Source organism: Diceros bicornis, chromosome 13 (genome assembly GCF_020826845.1).
Source record: "Diceros bicornis minor isolate mBicDic1 chromosome 13, mDicBic1.mat.cur, whole genome shotgun sequence".
Classification (NCBI taxonomy): domain Eukaryota; kingdom Metazoa; phylum Chordata; class Mammalia; order Perissodactyla; family Rhinocerotidae; genus Diceros; species Diceros bicornis.
Window position 1 is genome coordinate 21,951,887 of NC_080752.1, and position 19,599 is coordinate 21,971,485.

A 19,599-nucleotide genomic window follows, 5' to 3' on the forward strand; every position below is an offset into this window, starting at 1 on the left:
TGTTGATCGGGAGGGCCCCGGGGTGGGTCTGCAGCTGGGCTGAGGCGCTGCATTGGCATCTGGGGGTTTTGAGGCAGCACCGTGATGTCCAGGTGGGGCAGGGCTGGTGATGTCCTGGATGAGCGCCCACCGTGAGCATGAGCCTGGTCCTGAGAGGCTCCTGTGTCCCCTGGCTCACCTCAGGCTCTGGGGAGGGTGGCGTGCATGGCATTCTTCCCATTTCACCGTGACAGCCTGGGTGTACCTGGGAGGGTTGTGGTCTCCTTCCTGATTCTGGGTAAGCCTCGGGGACCCTGACGTTGGCTCAGGGTGAGGATTGGGCCGGGGCGGGAAAGGAGCCTGGGAGAGGGTTCTGGCCCCTTCCCTGATGTTGCAAACTCCCGCTTCTGAGGCTGAGAGCAAGGACACACCCCCTTACAGTCACTGCTGACTCAGAGACGGCATTTAGGTGGAAACAGGATGTGCGCTCACGCAGGTGAGGCCTGGAAGGTGGTCCCTGGACTCAGGGAGCTCCAGCCCCAGGCACCCCCAGGCCGAGTGCAGGCAGGCCACGCACTCCCAGGCTAGGTGTTCAAGGCCCTTCCCGTACAGACTGGCAGCTGAGTTGGGGGCTCTTGACTGGGCTGAGAGGCAGGCTGGACTGCACGTGTGAAAGACTCAGGAGAGCACTGAACGGCTCTGCTCAGGTAGGGGCCAGGTTCCTCCCAGAAAGTCTCCACCCTTCCCCAGGTCTTGGATACAGGGCGAGATTTCCCGGAGCCCCGCCCCAGGAGGTGGGGGCAGGAGGCTTAGGACAGAGGAACCCAGACGTCGACCTGCTGTGCTCGGGGCAGCAGTCACCGCCACCCATGGGAAACAGCCACTGCGTCCCTCAGGCGCCTCGGAGGCTCCGGGCCTCCCTCTCCAGAAAGCCCTCGCTGAAGGGAAATAGGTGAGGGGGGCAGGAGCACGGCCTCGGCCTCTGGGTCACAGGGTCGCCCTCAACCTGCCTTGGGGGCCAGGCTGTGAGCCCCCCTCCCTTATCCCCAGAGAGGATGGTGCGAGGAAGCTGGCTGGTCTGTTTGGCACCGAGGCGGGTCCCGACGGGGACACCACTGCCGACAAGATCTTCTACTACATCCCTGGGACGGTGAGCGGGCGGGTGGGCGTGTCCCAGCTGGAGCGAGGCCTCGAGGGGGTGCGGTGGGGGTCATCGGTATGTGACTGCGTGTGCGTGTCCTATCTTGCCTTGGCTCAGGGTCTTCCCCTGGCAGCCCAGGGGGAGTCAAACCCAGAACAAGGTGAGGAAGTAGACACTGCCCCACCCTGGGGAGCTCATCTGGCCGAAAGTCTGAGCAGAGAGTGAAACTGAGACCCGACACTGAGTCAGTGGGGTGAGCGAGCACTGGGCAGGAGCGGGCCGCGGGCGGGGCCTCCAGGAGCCTCTGCTGCACCAGAGGGGGCGCCATGGCCAGGCCATGCATTCAGAGCCATCTCTGTGGGGCCCCAGCCCTGGTGTCTGCCCACCCCCCAGGAACAGGCACGTTCAAGTTGGACCAAGCTCACGTACTTCAGTGTTGCTGCGTGGGCACCCGTGTCGTGCTGGCAGTGTAGCTGTGAACCTTCACCCCCCGTTGTCACTCTGAGGGTGAGGGGCTTCACGTGAACAGTGAGCCAGCCTCTCACCTACTCCAGGCCTCAGTTTCTGCCAGGGAGTGTCTTCTCCACATCCATCATGCCTCATCTCACAGCACCCCCGTCTCCCCTTGCCAAGGCCACGTGGCAAGGACGTGGCTCCGAGCCCATGCTAGGCCACCTCTGAGCTGAATACCACCCCACCCACCCTGCCCCCACTCCTGTGGGGCTAAGGGTTAGCTGAGGGGGAGAGACAACCAGCCCTTTCCCCAACATGGCTGCACTGGGTTGAGGTGAGGCTCTGCTATGTGCGGAGACACCAGGATGTGAGCAAAATGATCTCGCAGCTTCTTACCCCAGGAGCATCAGGGAGAGGACAGGGAAGGAGGGACGGCTGTGACTCTGTGCCAGGAGCTCCAGCCCTGCACTCCTCGGTCCTCACACCATCCCCTCGAGGCCTAGCAGCTAGTGTGGGCTTCAGAGCCCACCTTCCCAATGTGTTGCTGTCAGGCTGGGAAGGGCTGGCGGGCCTGTCCCTTCTCCTGGCCTCTGAGGTCCCAGGGCTCCCTGTGAGCAAACGCTGTCTTCAGAAACCGTGCTGCCTCAGAGACGTGGACAGGGCACTTCCGTCCAGGGCCTGGCCTGGCCGGGATGAGGTCCTTCATGTGTCTGCATCCCAGACCTCAAGTCCCTCTGTCCAGGCCCAGGACACATCATGTGACCCTGGTGGAGTTCCATGAGGCATGGTGGTCCTGGTGGTCCTCTCTTGCCAGGACATGGTGGCTGGAGAGGGGACCAGGCATGTTGAACTTTGAGAGGGAGGGGTCAGGGGAGGAGCCAGTTTTCATTGGGACCTGCCCTGTGGTGGGTTCTGCCCCCACACATGAGCCGGCCCTGCCTCAGCTGTGAGCGGGCTCCTCCCTGGACCCTAAGGCTGGGTCTGGGCCACAGGGCCAGCTGCATGGCCTGTCCTGCTCCGTGGCCTATTTTTCGTGGTCCCATCCCAGCGTCATTACCGGCTCTGGGTGTGGGTACCGGAGGCCCCACCCAGAGGCAGGGAGGCCGGGACGCTGTGTGTCTGTCTGTTCACATTCCTGGGCTTGCCCAAGGGGCGGCTCAGCTTGGCCAGGGCACAGCAGCCTGAGAGGCAGCCCCTGCCAGCTCCCACAGGGAGGGTGGCCCCCTCCCCAACTCAGCCCTGAGACCCTAGCCCTCAGGTCCTCAGCCCCAGGTCAGCACCTGTCTCTCTCCGACTCCAATCTGATGACCAAGCCCCTCTGTATAAAGGGTTCTCTGTGCCAGGGCTGGCCAGGTGTTTGTGAGCGCTGATCCTCCCTCCCTTCAGCAGATATCCCAGGCCTGTCCTAGGCTCTGGGGATACAGCGGTGGGCGAAACAGACAAAGGCACTGTTCTCGTGGTGTTCCCATCCCCGTGGCATAGTCAGATGACAAGACAAGTAGAAGATATAATAAGCCAGATGTGGCTATCGCTAAGGAGGAAAGTAAAGGAGGAAATGTGTGCAGAGGGCTCAGGGAAGGTCGGAAGGTTAGAAGGTGCCCAGACAGGACCTCACGGAGGAGGTGACGTCTGAGCCAAGCCCCAAAGGGTGAGAAGGGATTTCAGCTGAGTGTTCCAGGCCGAGGGAACTGCGAAAGCAAAGACACAGATAGGCGTGTGCCTAGCGTGAGGGGAGGAAGGAAGGGGCGCAGATCACGCAGGACCACCTCCAGGACCCTGGCCTTTACCACGAGCCAGGTCAAGGGGCACACATGGGGCTGGGGTGGCTAGCACTGGCTCTCGAGAGCCAGCCCGATGCATCTCTTCCAGCTCCACATATACTGATGTCACATCAGTAGCTTGAAATGGACCACGGCAGGAGTATTTACACCCTGCGTTTTATAGGACCAGCAGACACAAGGCACCAGAGGGTTTTGAGCATCGTCTCACGCAGACGCGTGAAAACCCCTCTGACCCACAAGTCTTGGGAGGTTGAGTAACCAAAACAAGGGTACACAGTTTAGAAATGGCAGAAATATGGGTTGAATCTCCACTGAGTCCAAACCTCACCGTGTCCACCACCAGACCACGTAACTGACCGGCAGAGAGGGTGTGTGTATGTGTAGATTCTGTACGTATGTGTGATGGTGTGTGTGTTCTTAACCTGTGTCTCATGTGACTGGGGGGGTGTGTCCGTAGGCTGGGGCTGCTGGCCCCGGTCTGGCCCCTCCTCTGAGTCCTGCTCCCCACAGGACATCCAGAGCCTGGAGAGCCAGCGAGAAAACCTGGAGCAGCCGTTCCTGAGCGTGTTCAAGAAGGGGCGGCGGAGGGTGCCCGTGCGGACCCTGGGCAAGGTCGTGCACTACGCCAAGGTCCAGCTGCGGTTTCAGCACAGCCAGGTGGGGGCCAAGCTGGGCGGAATGTGCTGGGGACTAGCCTGGGGCCTGCCTCCAGCCCCTCAGACTCCGCCCCGCTCTCCTCCAGGACACCAGCGATTGCTACCTGGAGCTGTTCCCGTCACACCTCTATTTCCAGGCCCATGGTTCCAAAGGACTCACTTTCCAGGTGAGGGGACTTGGGCAGAGGGAGGAGGCTGGAGGAGAGGAGAGTGGCCACGTCCTGCTGGGGGTCCCCCAGCCCTCCCCTCCCCTCTGTGCTCTGGCAGGGGCTGTTACCACTGATGGAGTTGAGTGTCTGCCCGCTAGAGGGGTCCAGAGAGCATGCCTTCCAGATCACAGGTGTGTGGGGGGCATGAGTGGACTGGGACCCCAGCAGGGTGAGGGAGCTAGTGCTGCTCAGTGACCTTGGCCTCTGGCCGGGCCCCAGGATACTAGCGGGACCCCGAGCACATTGAGGGGTCTTGGCTTTTCCTCCGATGGGCACTCGTGCCTTTACTGGACTGGGCTGAGGGCAGCGGGTTGGGGATCTCCAGAGCTGTGTGTGACCCGGGTTGGGGGTGGGGAGGAGCCCTTGGGAGGAGCCTTGGCTGTGGGCTGCTAGCCCAGCCCACTCTGCCACCGCCCGTCCACAGGCCCGCTGCCTGCCCCACTCCTGGTGCTCTGCCCCAGCCAGGCCGAGCTGGGCCGCTGGCTCTACCACCTCGAGAAGCAGATGGCGCTTGTGGGAGGGCTGCGGCGCTGCCACTCGGCGCCCCCACAGGTCAGTGCCAGGACCCCGCACCCCCTTCACATCCCCACCCTCCCCAGCCTGCCCTGACCTCCCTTTATCAGGGCCCCCCCGAGGACGAGCTTCCCTGGACTCTGCAGCACAGGCTGACCCAGCTGCGGACGGCATCTGGGCGCCAAGTGGCCGGCAGGGCCATCTGCGCATCGAGGGTCAAGCTGCAGCATCTGCCCTCACAGGTGGGTGGGGGGACACAGGAGTAAGAGGAGGTGGGGGCACGGGGTGGGGGATGGAAGAGGGGTGAGGAGATGGAGGAGGGGTGAGTAGATAGAGGAGGAGATAGAGGAGGGGAGTGAGGAGATGGGGGAGGAGATAGAGGAGGGGGGTGAGGAAATGGGGGAGGGGTGAGGAGATGGGGGAGGAGATAGAGGAGGGGGTGAGGAAATGGGGGAGGGGTGAGGAGATGAGGGAGGAGATAGAGGAGGAAAGTGAGGAGATGGGGGAGGGGTGAGATGGGGGAGGGGTGAGGAGATGGGGGAGGAGATAGAGGAGGGGGGTGAGGAGATGGGGGATGGGTGCGGGCAGCAGGTGGGGGCCAGGCCGGCTGGCCCCACTCTGCCTTTGACCCCCCCACAGGAGCAATGGGACCGGCTGCTTGTCCTGTACCCGACTTCCCTGGTCATTTTCTCTGAGGAAGCAGATGGGCTTTCCTTTAAGGTGAGTCCTCCCCACTGTGGACCCACCCCAGGGAGGCGCCCTATGTGTGGGGGTGGGAGGGGGCAGCCACCCAGGAGGAACCTGTATTTCGGGGCCTGTTGGGACAGAGGTGTGCCGGCCACACCCACCGGGCCTGCTGCCCTGGTCAATCGGGTCTCAGCTCTGATGTGGACAAGGAGGGGCCCCACCTGGGTGCCCCGTATCATCCCAGAGGGTCCTTAGCCACCAGCCAAACCACCCCCGGGGGCGGGGGCAGGGGGCACAGCCGCTCCTGGGAGGCTCTCCTGTGCTGGCCCCGGGTGCCCCTGAGAGGGGCCTGTCCCTCCGGGCAGGCGTCTTCCTGGTGCCTGGCTGCCCCCCAGACTGAGGCCCCATCCTCACTGCTTCCCACTCCTCACAGGGGGAACTCCCGCTCAGCGCTGTCCACATCAACCTGGAGGAAAAAGAGAAGCAGATCCGCTCTTTCCTGATCGAAGGTGGGCTGAGGTGGGGCTGGGAGGGAAGGCGTGAGCCTGGAGGGTGCCCAACTCTTCAGTGGGTCCTCGCTGGGGACCCCTGCCCGCCAGGCCCCTCATGGTGTCTGTGCGCAGGCCACCTCATCAACACCATCCGTGTGCTGTGTGCCAGCTACGAGGACTACAGCCACTGGTTGCTCTGCCTGCAGACCGTCTCCCGCCGGGAGGGGCCCCCCCCACTGCCTGGCCCTGAGGGCTTCCTGGGGCTGCGCATGCCCACGCAGGTGAGGGGTCAGCAGGGGAGATGCCACCCCCACAGCTCAGGCCCCAGACAGTGGTAATACAAACTGGAGGGCAGAGGGGTGGGTCTGGGCACAGGTAAGTGGGGAGAGGGGTCCTGCCCTCTCACTCACCTCCACTCCACGGCTGCCCAGGTCGTGGGTGGCGGCCGAGGCTCTCTCTCTTCAGATGGACGGACCAGCTGGGACTCAGGGTGCCCCGCACCCCTCTCCAGCCACACCAGCCACTCCCTCCCTGAGTACTCAGCGCCATCCACCACAGGCTGCCCTGCCCAGCCTGCACCGGTGAGTGTCTGGGGGGATGAGCAGAGGAAAGGGACAGGAGCCATGAGGCGAGTTTGTGTTAGGGACCCTGGGGCACTCCATCCCAAGCAGGATCCTAGTTCCTCAGGGGACGGGAGGCAGACTGGAGGGAGCTCCATGCAGCCTCAGAGGGTTGTGCGGGCAAGGGCCCCAGGGAACTCTCTGCAAGGTCCTTGGTCCCCACAGGACCAGACCAATCCTGGCTGCACCAGCAGCAGCGGACAGAGGGCAGAGCTGAGACGGGGTGGCAGCAACCGGTCACCCAGGAGCAAGGTTCGAGGTGAGAGGCCCCGCCCAGCTACCCCGCTGCACCTGGACCTGACCAAGGTGAGCCCAGCGCACAGACCCGGGCTCTGGGCCTGGCTCTCCCTCCTGCTCTCCACCTCCTTGGCCCCTGTCTCAGGCCCACATGGTCCTTCTTGCATGGAGAAGGGAGGGCTGGGGCCACTTCCAGCTCCAGGAAAACACTTCCTCTCCTTTGCCTGCAGCTGAGCAGGGGGGGCCTGGAGGGCAGCCCTGAGGCCACAGACCCCTCTCTGGAGTCACCACACTCCCCACTCTACGTTGATCCCTACACACCACCTGCCACCTCCCACCACAAGATCACAGACGTCCGGGGCCTGGATGAGGTCAGTCCCTGCTGGGTGACGGAAGGGGCTGGAGGTGCCACAGCCTGAGGTTTAGCGTGTGCCTGAAGCCTGAGGCCTGCTCAGGCCATGAGAGAGGCTGAGGGGGTTTTTGGGGCAGGGGTCCCTCGGCTCCACAGAGGCCCGGCACGGGGCCCAGGGTCACCAGCACTATCCCCGCAGTTCCTCAGTGTGATGCAGAGCTTGCCTGTCCCGGAGCCCTCGGGCCCATTCTCCTCAGTCCCCGTGTCTGTGCCTGTCCTGGAGCCCAGCTCTGGACTCTCCCAGAAGGGGGCCCTGCAGTCCCCAGCCTCTCAGCGGCACAGAGGCTCCATCAAGGGCCGAGGGTCCCAGCCCCCAGACGCCCCTGAGCTTGTGAGTAGCAGCCCCTACCCTGGGCAGGGGGTTCTTCGGGGAGGGGAAACAGTGTGGGGCCTCCCAGGACTCTGAGGGAGAGATGGAAACTGGAGAATGGGGTGGGTGGAGACCAAGGACAGGGAGCAGTGGGCAGGAGGGGGCAGTGGGGGGCAGGAGGGAAGGTGGGGTGGGATTTGGCAGGTTCACGGGCTCCCCCAGGGCTCGGCTCTCAGACTTGTGGTTGGGTCCCCAGGCCTCCTGGGCGAGGGAACTTTTGCCTGGCCCCCTGCTGCCTCCCCCAGGTGAGTGAGGGCTCCTGTCTCTTTCTGGGGGGACCTACCTCCTGGTGTTGCTTCCTGAAGACACATGCGTCTCTGCCCTCCCCACCAGACGGCCATCCCCCCAGGAGCTATGACAACATCTGGGACAAGGCTCCTTCTCCTTCCCACCAGCGATGGCCCCGAGGGGCGCCCGAGGCTGAGGAGGGGCTCATCCAGTGGATCTGATGGCCCTGGGGCAGGCTGCTTCTCAGGACCATCTGCCAGTGTCAACCTGGAGGGGGTCTGCAGCAGGGCCCAGTCTTTCTTTGTGGGGCCACAGGCTGACCAGCCCCCCATCCAGTGCCGAGTCAGGCTCTGGCCCCAGAGGGTAGAGGTCTCCAGAACACTGAGTTTCCCTGGGCTCTGGAGGGGCCAGGAGAAGGATCTCATCCTGAGGATGCCCTGGCCCGAGCGACAGGATCACAGATCAGGCCGGGATGCCTGTAGGAGCCAAACCTCAGTCTGCTCCCCAGGGAAGGAATAAGGGATGGCACTTGATAGGGGCTTCACCTAGGAGTGGGAGGTCAGAGGGCTGAGAAAGTCAGGTTAGCGAGGGTCAGAGGATGTGAGGTCAGAGGGCATGAGGGTCAGAGGTCAGTGAGGTCTGAGACATCACAAGCAGAGGCAGGAGGGTTTCCGGGCCTGTGCGAGTGGGATGGGGCTGGTCGGGAGGAGCTGACAAGAGACTAAACAAGAAAGAAAAGGCGATTTATTGGTGCTCTGTTCACACGTTCTCCACTCAGCAGCCTGGAGTCTCCCGTCGTCCTGGGGACCCCGTGCTCGCCCACCCAGCGCCCCCATTGCTCTGCCACCGCTGGCCCCCCGCCCACCTACCTACCACATCTCTGGCTCCTCTCAGCCCCGGGACAATCCCAGGTCCAGTCCCTCCACCTGACACCACTGCCTTCTGCTTCTGCACCTTGTCCAGGCTCTGCCCTACAGACCCCCACCCTGCAGGGGCCTCTGGGGCTCCTTCCTACAGGTCCCTGTAGGCACCTGCTCACTGTCTCAGGCAGGAGCCAAGGAGGCCTTGGCCACAGGCCCTTGGGGCTCAGGTGTCAGAGAGGCCTCGGAAGCCCTCACCAGTCCAGCCCACTTGTAAACAGGGCAGGGAGTCACTGGGACCCCCCAGCCTCGAGGCCACCCAGCCTCGTCACCCTTGCCCCTGCCTAGGTCTCCAGCAGGGGTCTTGCTCCTGCTTTGACCCCCTAATTTCCAGTGCCCTATCCTGCCCTCACCCCCTAACTAGGCAAGCAAGTAAAATACAGGGTGCCCTGTTAAATTTGGTTTCAGATAAACCACAAATACTATCTTAGTGTAAGTACGGCTCAGATACTACATCTGAAAGTCACGCGTCACTGGACACCCTACCTTCTGATTTGCTAACCTGGCCACCATACTAACCAACTCCCTGCTCGGCCCCTTCCCACCCAGCCTGCCAGAACCTCCCCCTCCCACGTGTGGAGTACAGCCTCGGCCACTGGCTGGAGCCTTGGGTAGAGTCCAAGGGAGCCAGGACCGAGGACACTGGCTCCTTCCAAGACGCCGTAGAACACAGAGGTCAAGGGCAAGGCCTGAGGGCAGTGCCTGTCCTGAGCACCTGTGGCAGTTTCCTGGTCCTGCGTCTTCCTGGGCCACGCCTGGGTCCTAGGGGCTGGGGCTGCGGCTGCGGCTGGGGCTGCGGTGCCCCCGCCCCACCTGCCGGCGGAAGTATCGGATGGCAGAGATGGTGCCAATGTTGGCCAGCAAGGCTGTGGGAGAAGCACAGGCCCCTGAGTGCCAGTTCCACTCCGGCCTGGTCACCACCTTCTACCCGAACAGCCCAGCCCTCGGAGGGCGGGAGGAGGCTGGCAGGGCATAGGGGCAGCAGTGGGAGGAGCAGGGTCGGAGAGAAAGCCTCCCCACGCTCCCTCATCCCTGCTGGCCCAGCTGGAGAGACTGGACACCACCGCCCCTCCTCCCCAGGGCCCCAAACCTGTTTTCCAGGCATCTGGGGTGTGCAGATCCGATGTTCTCACAGCCCAGGTGGCAAAGGCCACAAACACTAGGCACATGTCGTTCTGGCTGAAGGTGAACGAGGTGAGAGGACCCCGGGGCTTCCCTAAGAAAGAGAAGCACACCCTGAGCTCCAGCTGCTCCACCCGGACGTGCCTGCCCCAGGACACCTGCCCGGGACACAGCTGTCCTGGGACACGGCTGCCCTGGACACACCTGCCCTGGACACGTCTGCCCCAGGACAGGCTGTATGAGTCACATCTTCCCCATGATACCTCTGTCCCAAGACACAGGGTGGTGTGTGGCATAGTTGAGTCAGGCTGACTTCGGCAAGTTGCCTCTGGGGCACTGTTTCCTGGTTTGTAAAATATCTTCCAAAAGGAACGTAAGATGAAGTCTATTGATTGCCTGACTCGGCAGGGAGTAAGGCCTGAGCAGGAGCTGTCCGACACCTGTCCTGCTAGGGGCTGGGGGCAGGGTGCTGCTGCCATCAGGCCTAAACACAGGTGATGGTCAGTGCAGAGCAAAACCCCGGAGTGGCCACGATGCTTGGCCTGGGCTGCCCCACCTGGACTGTGTCCTGGGATGGCTGGAAGCTGGTCCTTCCTTCTCAAAGCATCCCCAAGGCCCCCCCACGGGCTCATGACACAGGGTCTTGGCCTGTCCCTCCCCACCGGCCCTCCTGGCTGAACTCCCTGGACAGTGTGTTCCCAGGACCTGGACAGGCCATGGGGCATGCCACACATACCTGCTTGCCTGACCGCCAGGCTGAGCTGCTCTGCTGTGGCTGGGCAGGCCTCTGGTGGGGTGCCAGGGCCCACTCCACGGGGGACCGACCTGGGGTTCTCTGTGGCCTGCAGCTGGAGAAGGGCAGCCGGTCCCAGCATGCCCACTCCCCTGTCCTCCCCAAGGAAGTGTTCATAGGCCTCGGGGATGGAGATGGGCACGGGGTCTCCAGGATGGGCTGGCACAGGCTTGGCTTGAGGGAGTGGGGCCAGGGAGCGGCCCCCCTGGTGCCCCGACCTCTGGGCTTGCAAGTCCTGGAAGAAGAACTCGCACACGTCTGGCCACTGGACTTCAGCTGGGGTGTGGCCAGCCTCTGCTGCCTCCTCACTATCTTCGTCCTCCTCCTCAATCGTGTCACAGAAAAAGAACTCATAGGCTTCTGGGAGGGTCACTGCAAAGCAGCTCCTGGGCTCGGGCCGCTCCAAGGCAGAGGGGACGGGGGGAGGCAGGTGCTTCAGGATTCGAGGCTGGAGGGGCCGGGGCCCAACCGCCATGGCGTCCCAGGCTCCAGGCCCCCTGCGGCCCCCAGCTGCTGCCCTAGGGGCTGAGGGCCTGGCCGTGGCTGGTGAGGGTGGGCCCAAGGCCTCTCCTGACCCTGGCTCCTTGGAGGGACTGGGCACAGCCATGGAGAATCGCACTTTCTTCTTCTTGGGGGTTTGGATGGCGCCTACGGGAGGCTCCCCTGAGTGGTGTCCAGGGGCACCTGCTGAAGGCTCCCCTCTGGGCTTCTCTCGCTGCCCTGCTGGAGACACAGTGGGGCTCAAACCCAGCTCAGCCGCTGGGGCAACCTCCACCATGTCAGGCTCAGCCTGGGGAAGGGGAGCAAGTGTAGACACACCCACATTAGACTGGGCCTTGGACATAAGGTGAGGCAGAGCTGTGCATGGTATAGCCTTTGAGACAGGTGTAGATGAATCCACTTCCGGCTTGACCACTGGACCTGGTGTAGGCAGGTCCACATCCAGTCTAGGCTTGGAGGCAGGTATAGACAGAGGCATGTCGAGTTGAGGTTTGGATGCTGGTGTACACAGAAGCGTGTTGGGTTGAGGCTTGGAGGCAGATGTACACAGAGTTGCGTCAGCTTGAGGCTTGGAGGCAGGTGTAGACAGAGCCACATCTGACTTAACTATTGAGACATCTGGACGAGCCTCCTGGGCAGATGTGGACACAGTTTGTTCCTCAGCTCTGGGGCTCATGCTGAGCAGGTCTGTCCCTGGCTCATTTGTAGAGACAGGTGTAGACAGATCCAAGCCTGACCCTTGCCTGGTCGCCTGCTCAGGGGCTCCTGCAGACTCTGGCCTCCATTTGTCCTGCCTGGCCCCTGCTGTCTGCTCTGCTGTCCCAGCTAAGAGACCCTTCCCCCTGGACCCAGCTGGGCCAAGTCCCTCATCGGGCCTGGCCTCCATGAGCAGTGGGCAGCCCAGCTGGGTGGGGGCACAGCCGGGGGCACCCGAGCGCCCGCCCCCCTTGGCACCTGCAGGGCGCCTCTTCTTTCGGCTGGAGCTGCGTGGCGGGGCTCCAGGGCTGCCAGGAGGCCTCTGAGGGGCAGCGCTGGGGCCAGGAGACTCCGGGCTCTGAGGAGGCTCACCAGGGGGACCAGGGGCAGGGCCCCGGGGCGCTGGCCCTTGCAGAAGCCTCTGCATCTCCTCTCTGGACGACAGTGGCCCTGGGAGGGCTGAGCTCTGGCCAGGAGGGGTGGCATCAGAGCTGAGGGACAGCCGAGCGTCTGACTGTGGAGACGTGCTGGCTGTCTGCTGACCGGCCCCCAGTGCCAAGACGGGCTCACGCCAAGACCTGCTGACCAGCTGCCGAGTGGCCGCTTTGTCCTCCTCCTCAAGGCTAGGCCAGCCCCTCTCCCTGGAAGCCGGCTGCCCCTGGAGAAGGGGCAGGGGCCCAGGGGGACTGCTGCCACTGCTGTCCCCTTGGTCAATGTCACTCGACAAGAGCTCGTCCCCAGAGGCCAGGCCGGCCTGCAGGAGGCCACACTCTTCGGCAGTGGCCGAGAACTCAGCCCAATCCTGGTCGCTCAGCTGGACGCTGTACTGGAAGTTTTCCATTTCGGGTCAGCAGAGGCACTTGAGCAGCAGAGCGGGTTGTCTTCACGGACCCAGGCCCCGGGCACTGGCCAGCACACACTGCCACCCGCCCCCTGGGGCACCCCGGCCTCCCTGGCCCCGGGGCTGGCTCTTCATCTCTGTCCTGAAAGAAAGCAAGCCAGGAATCCGGAGGGAAGCTGTGCTGCTTCCAGACCTGATTCTTCTCCAAGTGAGAAAAGGCAACTCCCGCCGTCCCTGCCTCCCGCCGACCCCAAATGGTAACTTTACAACAACATGTTGTTACATTCCTACTACTAGATAAGGTTTTAGATTAGTGAAGTACACTACAAAAGGGGACTCCTCGTGGTTGAATTTAGGCCCCAGAAGCAGCTTCCTTCACATCGTGGAGCATTTCTGTCTCACTGAGTCAGCCTCACCTCCTCCAACTTTCCTCCAGAGTTGTTTGTACCGAGGCCAACTTTATACAGCAAAGCCCATTTCAAGGACCACCCACTGGGAGTCAGTTCACCTGGGCGATGGTCAGCCCTGGCCTGTCGCAGCATGCCCCCAGTGGCAGCTGGCCATGGGGAGAGGGGCCACAGTGTCCAGCAGGTGACCAGCCTTTGGTGATGACCTTCCAGCGGCCTTGGCCGGGACAGGCTGTTGGGCTTCCTCTGAGCTCACCAAGGTCACGCTGGTGCAGACTGGAGCCCACTCTGGGGTCATCAGGAAGAGCTTGGCTCTGCCCCTGCCTAGGCAGGAGGTCACAGAACAGAAACGAGCTTCCTGACTCCCGGCGGACCCCTAGGGCCATCCTCAGGGTCTGTGCCCCTGATCCTGGCCTGCCCAGCTGGCAAAGCCCCCTCCTGTCCCATCTCAGTGAACCAAGGTGGCCATAGCTGACCCTATGGGGGTTGCCCTTCGGCCTTTGGTCAGCTACTGCTGGACCCAGGGAAGTAGGAGGTCCCTCTGGCCAGGCCAGTCCTAAGATGAGACACCTGGAGAACAGGGCGCCGTGGCTTCCTGACCCACTGAACTTTGCCCTTCTCTCTGGCAAGAGGTCCCTATGGGAGCTGTCCGCCTTTGGGACCCCTTAGGGCGGGAACGAGGGGCTGACCGTGTCGTACCTGGGACCCCGCAGCCAGCCGGGGCAGCGGAGCTGGGCGTCCGAGCTGCCTGTCCCAGAGGGGCATGGTGCTGGGCTCCCACGCAGGCCCCACCCCCACTGCCAAAAATACCTCGTCCCTGTGGTCACATGGCTCCTGCCAGCAGTCAGGGTCCAGGCCACAAATAGATGGCATTTGAGGGGCCTCCAGCTATGTGAGGGACGCCTTCCTGGTCAGGTCAGCCGCCAGCCAGAAAATGCTGACCAGCAATCAGGACCACACAGCCTCCCTTTCCCAAGTTGAAGGCCACTCAGCACTCCATCTCTTGACCTCAGGCTGCCCTTTCCTCTTAAAGGGGTCCCGCCCACCTGCTGTGAAACCTCACCCCCGCCGCTCCCACCGCCTCGCCTACTGGCAGCTGCCCAAGACCAGACCAGCCCCTTCCAAGTCTTAGGGCTTTACCCTGTGGCCTGTGGGGAATACAGGGAGTTATGAGTGACAAGCTGCGAAACCGACAGTTCCAGAATGTTCCTAGAGGCCATTTCGGGGCAGGGCTTGCACCTCCCTGATCTGACCTCAAGGGGCTCACTGGCCCCTCCCCTGGCAGCACTGCTGAGCCTGCTGCTGGGGCTTGGGGGACCAGCGGGGGCACTGAGGGCTCTCGGTGGAGGGCTCCCTGAATGGGTCTGGGCCTGGGCCTCTGGAGAGGGTTGGGAGGGGTGAGGGGAGGAAAGTGGGTCTCTCCCCACCAGTATCTCTCCCACCTAGGCTCCTGTGGACGGGGCCCAAGGTGGGGGTGGCAATGCAGAGTCTGTCCCTCTAGGAAAGGGGGTCTGGTACTGCCACTAGAGGTGAACGCCTCCCCCAGAGGAGACAGGCAGGGGTGACTCGGCCTCGAGAACAATGGCCCCTCGCAGGCTCCTCCCACACCAGTTTCCCCTGAGCACTTTTCTAAAAATGTGTCCATCCTGAGAGGGGCGCATGGAGGACCCCTCTTTCACAGCTGAGGTTGGTGAGGCACAGAGAGGGTGAGTGCTGTGTGCATGGCCACACAGCTAGTAAGTGGCAGAGTTGGGTCCCAAAGCCCCTGCTCTTAGTCATGCTCCAGGCCATCCTGACGTTGGGGCTGCTGGTGCCCATCCCTGGGCAGGTCACTGTGGCACACACACCCTGGGCCTCCTTGTTGGAGGAAATGAGGAGGGAGCAGAGAGTCAGAGAGCAAACGTCTAAACAAACAGGTAAATAAGACTGTTTCCCACAGCATCACATCATAAGAAGGAAGGAGAGTGGAGAGAAGGGGCGGCCTGGGGGGGCTGGAGACCTCTCCGAGGAGGGGCCTTGGACTAAAAGGCCTGAGGGTCAGAGGGACAGGACTTGGCAGGGGACAGCAAAGGCCGAGGCTGTGAGGGTGACAGTGGAGGAGGACAGCAAGGCTTGGCATTTCAATTCCCAGTAAGCTCTGTTCAGTGTAACCTGTGCAGGGAGGGCACAAATGGACGCACGGCGAGGGAGTACCACCAGACCCCAGGGAAGGACACAGCTTGCTGGTGTCCTCCTGGCGTCCTCTGCCGCTCCAGCCGCCTGGGCTGGGGTGAACTTTATGCAAGTGGAATTGCACCCTACAGACCTTTCTGCCTCTGTGTATAAGGAAAAACCAGCTTTCCCTCCTGTGTGTTTCTCCCATGGGTCTCCTTCGCTACTCACACAGAACACTGCACTTCCAGTCACCAAATGTGTGGGGTTTCCCCCTACCAAGCAGTTCTCTGACACCAACTGGGCGTCCTACAATTTAACTCAGTTCTGACACTGTCTGCCCCACTTCAGATGCCAATCGCAAGTAGCAGGTCCCTGGGTGACCACAGCTTCCGTCCGGCTTGGCTACAAATCAGAGATCCCCATGACCTTCTCCTACTTTGGATTCGCTAATTTGCTAGAACGGCTCACAGAACTCAGGGAGACATTTACTTACGACACAATAAGGATCAGATGAACGTCCAGATGGAAGGACGAGCAGGGCGAGGCATGTGGAAAGGCACGGAGCTTCCACGCCCACTCTGGGCGCTGCTCTCCCAGTGCCTCCACGTGCTCACCGCCCAGAAGCTCTCTGAACGGCACACTGTTGGAGTTTGATGGCGGCTTCATCACGTAGGCTTGATGGATCATTAACTCCATCTTCAGCTTTTCTCCCTTCTCAAGAGAAAGGGGGGCAGGGCTGAAACTTCCAAGCTTCTACTCATGGACTGTCTTTCTGGTGACCAGCACCATCCAGGAGCCCACCCAGAGTCGCCTCATTAGCACAAAAGATGCTGAATGCTCCTCTCACTTAGGAATTTACACGGGTTTTAGGAGCTCTGTGCCAGCACCCTGGGGCAGAGACCAACCTGTGTGTTTTCTATTATCTTACAGTCTGCTCCTTACCTCCTCGTCATGTTTTGGAGCCGGGCGCCTGAGGGGCTGTGTTGGCCAGCTTCAGCGCTGAGGGTGGTCCCTGTGTGAAAGTGCGCACCGCTGCATCCTGTGGATGGAGATGTGGGTCGTTTTCCAGTCTGCAGCTACAACCATCCCTCCTCATCCATGGTTTCGTTTTCCACGGTTTCAGTTACCCGAGGTCAACTGCGATCTGAAAATATTATATGGAAAATTCCAGAAATAAACAATTCATGAGTTTTAAATTGTTCACTGTTCCAAGTAGCATGATGAAATCTCACGCCGTCCTGTTCCATCCCACCCTGGACATGAATCACCCCTTTCTCCAGTGGATCCACACCGTAGACACCACCAGCTCATTAGTCACTTAGTGGCCATCTCGGTTATCAGATCAATTGTCAAGTATTGCAGTGCTGTGCTCAAGTCACCCTTATTTTACTTAATAATGGCCCCAAAGCGAACTTTGTTATTGGTTATTGTTGTTAATCTCTTACTGTGCCTAACCTATAAATTAAACTTTATCACAGGTATGTATACGTAGAAAAAACAGTATATTTGGGGTTCAGTACTATCCACGGTTTCAGGCATCCACTGGGGATCTTGGAACGGATCCCCCACGGATAAGGGGGGACAACTGTATTATAAACAGTGATGCCTTGGATATTCCAGAACATTTCTTTTGGCAAACCTATGTACGCAGTTTTGGAGCCGTTGGGTCAGGGTGTGTGCGCCCACTTTTAGGTTCTGCCCAACAATCTTCCTGAGGGCTGTGCACTCGCTCCACCCCCAGGACACACTCGCGTGACTTCCATGGCCCCGCGTGTTTGCTGACGCCTCCGATCGGCTGTGCTCCAGGCGCTCTGGAGGCTCCAGGTGAGTCCATCACGCTGTGGTTTTAATTCACGTTTCCTTAAGAATAAGAAAGCTACTGGCCATCAGCACCTTCCTTTGGGAGAAGTCTGTCTCTTTGCTGCTTTTGCCACTTTCTCTGCCTTTTTCTTGTTGATTTGTGGGCTGGATTCCGGATAAGAATTCTTTATTGAATATCTTCTCCCTCTATCTCACCGTTTCATTCTCTTAACGATGCCTTTTGATGAACAGAAATTTTAAATTTTAACATGGTCCAAATTATCAACAATTTCCTTTATGGTGATCACTTTTTCTGTCCTTTTAAAGAACTCCGCCCTCCCTAAGGTCATGAAGATTTCATGAAGATGTCCTTGCCTGGTTTCTTAAAGCCACATTGTTTCACTTTTCACACTGACCTGCAACCCACCTGGTACTGATTTTTGTGCGTGACGGGGGTCGTTCACACTTGTTCGTCTCCATGTGGACACCCAGCTGGCCCAGTGCCACGTCAGGGTTCCTGTGGCGCACAGAGTGGGTTTGTCTGTCCACAGGGGCCGAGCCCACGGGGACTTTCAGGAGATGAGGAGGTGGAGGGTTTGGGGCTTCTCCACAATTGCCCTGGCTGCCCTGGGAGAACAGAACACAGGGTCAGAGGGGAGGCAGGGAGGCTGGCTCCCAGGCTGCGGGGAGGCAACGGTGGGCTAGGGTGGTGGAGAGAAGGGTCTTACCTGGGCCATGCGAAGACCAAGCTGGCCTTCTGAAGACCAAGGGTCGCTGGCATAACCCAGGCTTCCCTTTTGTCCGAGCCCGCCCAACATGGACCTCCTCAGTGGGGGCGGCGGAGGGACAAGGGTGAGGAAACCAGAGCATGCCACGTTCTTAACCCAGCTCCATGGTGCAGGCTTACCTCTTGGCGGAGAGCCGCGCCTGGGTCAGCGGGAGCTGCCCACGGCCAGACAGACGGGCGGACACAGCCCTGAGGAGCGGGAGCCGCGGATCCCCGGGAGCGCAGCCCGCTGTACTCCGGGAGGCCGCCAGGGGGCACCAAGACCCAGCCCAAGCCGACGACGCTCTGCTGCCGCCCCGCCCGTCCGGTGCACACTTCTGGGGCACGAGCCCCGCTTTCCTGAGGCCACGTGCCCCTCTGAGCCCTTGACCTGGAGACAGTAAGCACTCAAAAATAAAAGCCAGCTTCAACGAGCAGCTGTCACATGCCACGCAGTCTGAAATGCTTTACACAGATAGAGTATGGGCTTTTTACTTTTTAAATTTTTTAATAGTTTTATTGAGGTATAATTTACATACAATAAACTGCCCATATTTAAAGTGTAAAATTTGCTAAGTTTTGACATACGTATACACCGGGAAGCCATCACCACAATCCAGAGTGAACATGCCCATCACCCCTAGAGGTTCCTGTGCCTTGTAATGCCTCCCGCCACTCCTCCCAAGGTAACCGGTAATCTGCTTTGTGTCCCAAACAGATTACCGACAGAGCTGGGTGGCACTGTCCAGAACTGCATATAAATGGGATCATGCAGTATGCACTCCTTTGTACAGAACAAAAAAGTATGGTGTGTCTGGCTTCTGTCACTCAGCATAATTATTTTGAGATTTAGCCATACTATTCTGTATACCAATAGTTCTTTTCTCTAAATTAATGTGGAGTGTTCCATTGCTGGATATACCACAATTTGTTTATCCATTTACTTGTTGATAGCCACTTGGGTCGTATCTAGTTTGGGGCTATTATATATAAAGGTGCTATGAACATCTGTGTTTAAGTCTTTGTGTGGACATGTGCTTTCCTTTCTCTTGGGTAAACACCTAGGAGTGGAATGGCTGGATCATAGACGGTAGGCATATGCTGAACTTTTTAAGAAACTGCCAGATTGTTTTCCAATGTGGTTACAAGTTTTCATTCCCGTCCGGAGTGCACGAGAGTTCCAGTGCTCCACATCCGTGCCAGCACTAGGTCGGGCTGATCTTCTAACTTCAGTCATTCTGTCAGTCATTCTAATCGATACATAGTGGTACCGCATCACAATTTTAATTTGAATTTCCTTAATAACTAATGATGTTGAGCATCTTTTTATGTGTTTTTTTTTTGCCATCCATATATCTTCTTCTGTGAAATGACTGATCAAATCTTTTCCCATTTTCTTAATTGGGTTATTTGTTTTCTTATTGTTGAGTCTTGAGAGTTCTTTATATATTCTGCATATAGGTCCTTTATCAGACATATGATTTTAAATATTTTCTCCTAGTCTGTGGCTCATCTTTTCATTTTCTTAACAATGTCTCTTGATGAGCAGAAATTCTTAATTTTGATGAATTCTAATTTATCCATTTTTCTTACATGGATTATTCTTTTGGTGTTGTTTCAAAGAAATCTTTTCCTAAGCAAAGGTCACAAAGAATTTCTAAGTTTTCTCCAAAAAGTTTTATAGTTTTAGGTTTTGCATTTAGGTCTACAATCCCTTTCAGTTAATTTGTGTATACAGTGTGAGGTATGGATCCAGGTTATTTTATTTAATTTATTTAATTTATTTATTTATTTATTGTGAGGAAGATCAGCCCTGAGCTAA

General features: G+C 59.5%; 2 protein-coding genes across 2 annotated transcripts; one reads left to right on the forward strand and one right to left on the reverse strand.

Moving 5' to 3' along the window:
* Positions 1–5: 5 nt before the first annotated feature.
* On the forward strand, positions 6–10,471 carry PLEKHN1 (pleckstrin homology domain containing N1). Its single transcript, XM_058552551.1, has 16 exons — positions 6–931; positions 1,030–1,129; positions 3,865–4,011; positions 4,097–4,177; positions 4,278–4,350; positions 4,644–4,771; positions 4,843–4,974; positions 5,372–5,452; positions 5,853–5,928; positions 6,043–6,191; positions 6,342–6,491; positions 6,696–6,836; positions 6,998–7,138; positions 7,319–7,510; positions 7,746–7,794; positions 7,883–10,471. The coding sequence occupies exons 1-16, from the start codon at positions 849–851 to the stop codon at positions 7,996–7,998; spliced, it is 1,839 nt and encodes a 612-aa protein (XP_058408534.1). The 5' UTR covers positions 6–848; the 3' UTR covers positions 7,999–10,471.
* PERM1 (PPARGC1 and ESRR induced regulator, muscle 1) lies at positions 9,256–12,840 on the reverse strand. Its single transcript, XM_058552554.1, has 3 exons — positions 10,556–12,840; positions 9,788–9,913; positions 9,256–9,563 (listed from the first exon to the last, which is right to left on the reverse strand). Exons 1-3 carry the CDS (start codon positions 12,648–12,650, stop codon positions 9,460–9,462), a joined length of 2,325 nt encoding a protein of 774 aa, XP_058408537.1. The 5' UTR covers positions 12,651–12,840; the 3' UTR covers positions 9,256–9,459.
* Between the last annotated feature and the right edge of the window lie 6,759 nt (positions 12,841–19,599).

Excerpts from the sequence above, each read along its gene's own strand:
- PLEKHN1 (XM_058552551.1), top strand. The coding sequence starts at position 849 with ATGGGAAACAGCCACTGCGTCCCTCAGGCGCCTCGGAGGCTCCGGGCC. Across the intron at positions 4,012-4,096 it reads TGCGGTTTCAGCACAGCCAG|GACACCAGCGATTGCTACCT; the intron begins GTGGGGGCCAAG and ends GCTCTCCTCCAG. Across the intron at positions 6,192-6,341 it reads GGCTGCGCATGCCCACGCAG|GTCGTGGGTGGCGGCCGAGG; the intron begins GTGAGGGGTCAG and ends ACGGCTGCCCAG.
- PERM1 (XM_058552554.1), bottom strand. The coding sequence starts at position 12,650 with ATGGAAAACTTCCAGTACAGCGTCCAGCTGAGCGACCAGGATTGGGCT. Across the intron at positions 9,914-10,555 it reads CCTGGCGGTCAGGCAAGCAG|GGAAGCCCCGGGGTCCTCTC; the intron begins GTATGTGTGGCA and ends TCTCTTTCTTAG. Across the intron at positions 9,564-9,787 it reads CCCAGATGCCTGGAAAACAG|CCTTGCTGGCCAACATTGGC; the intron begins GTTTGGGGCCCT and ends CTTCTCCCACAG.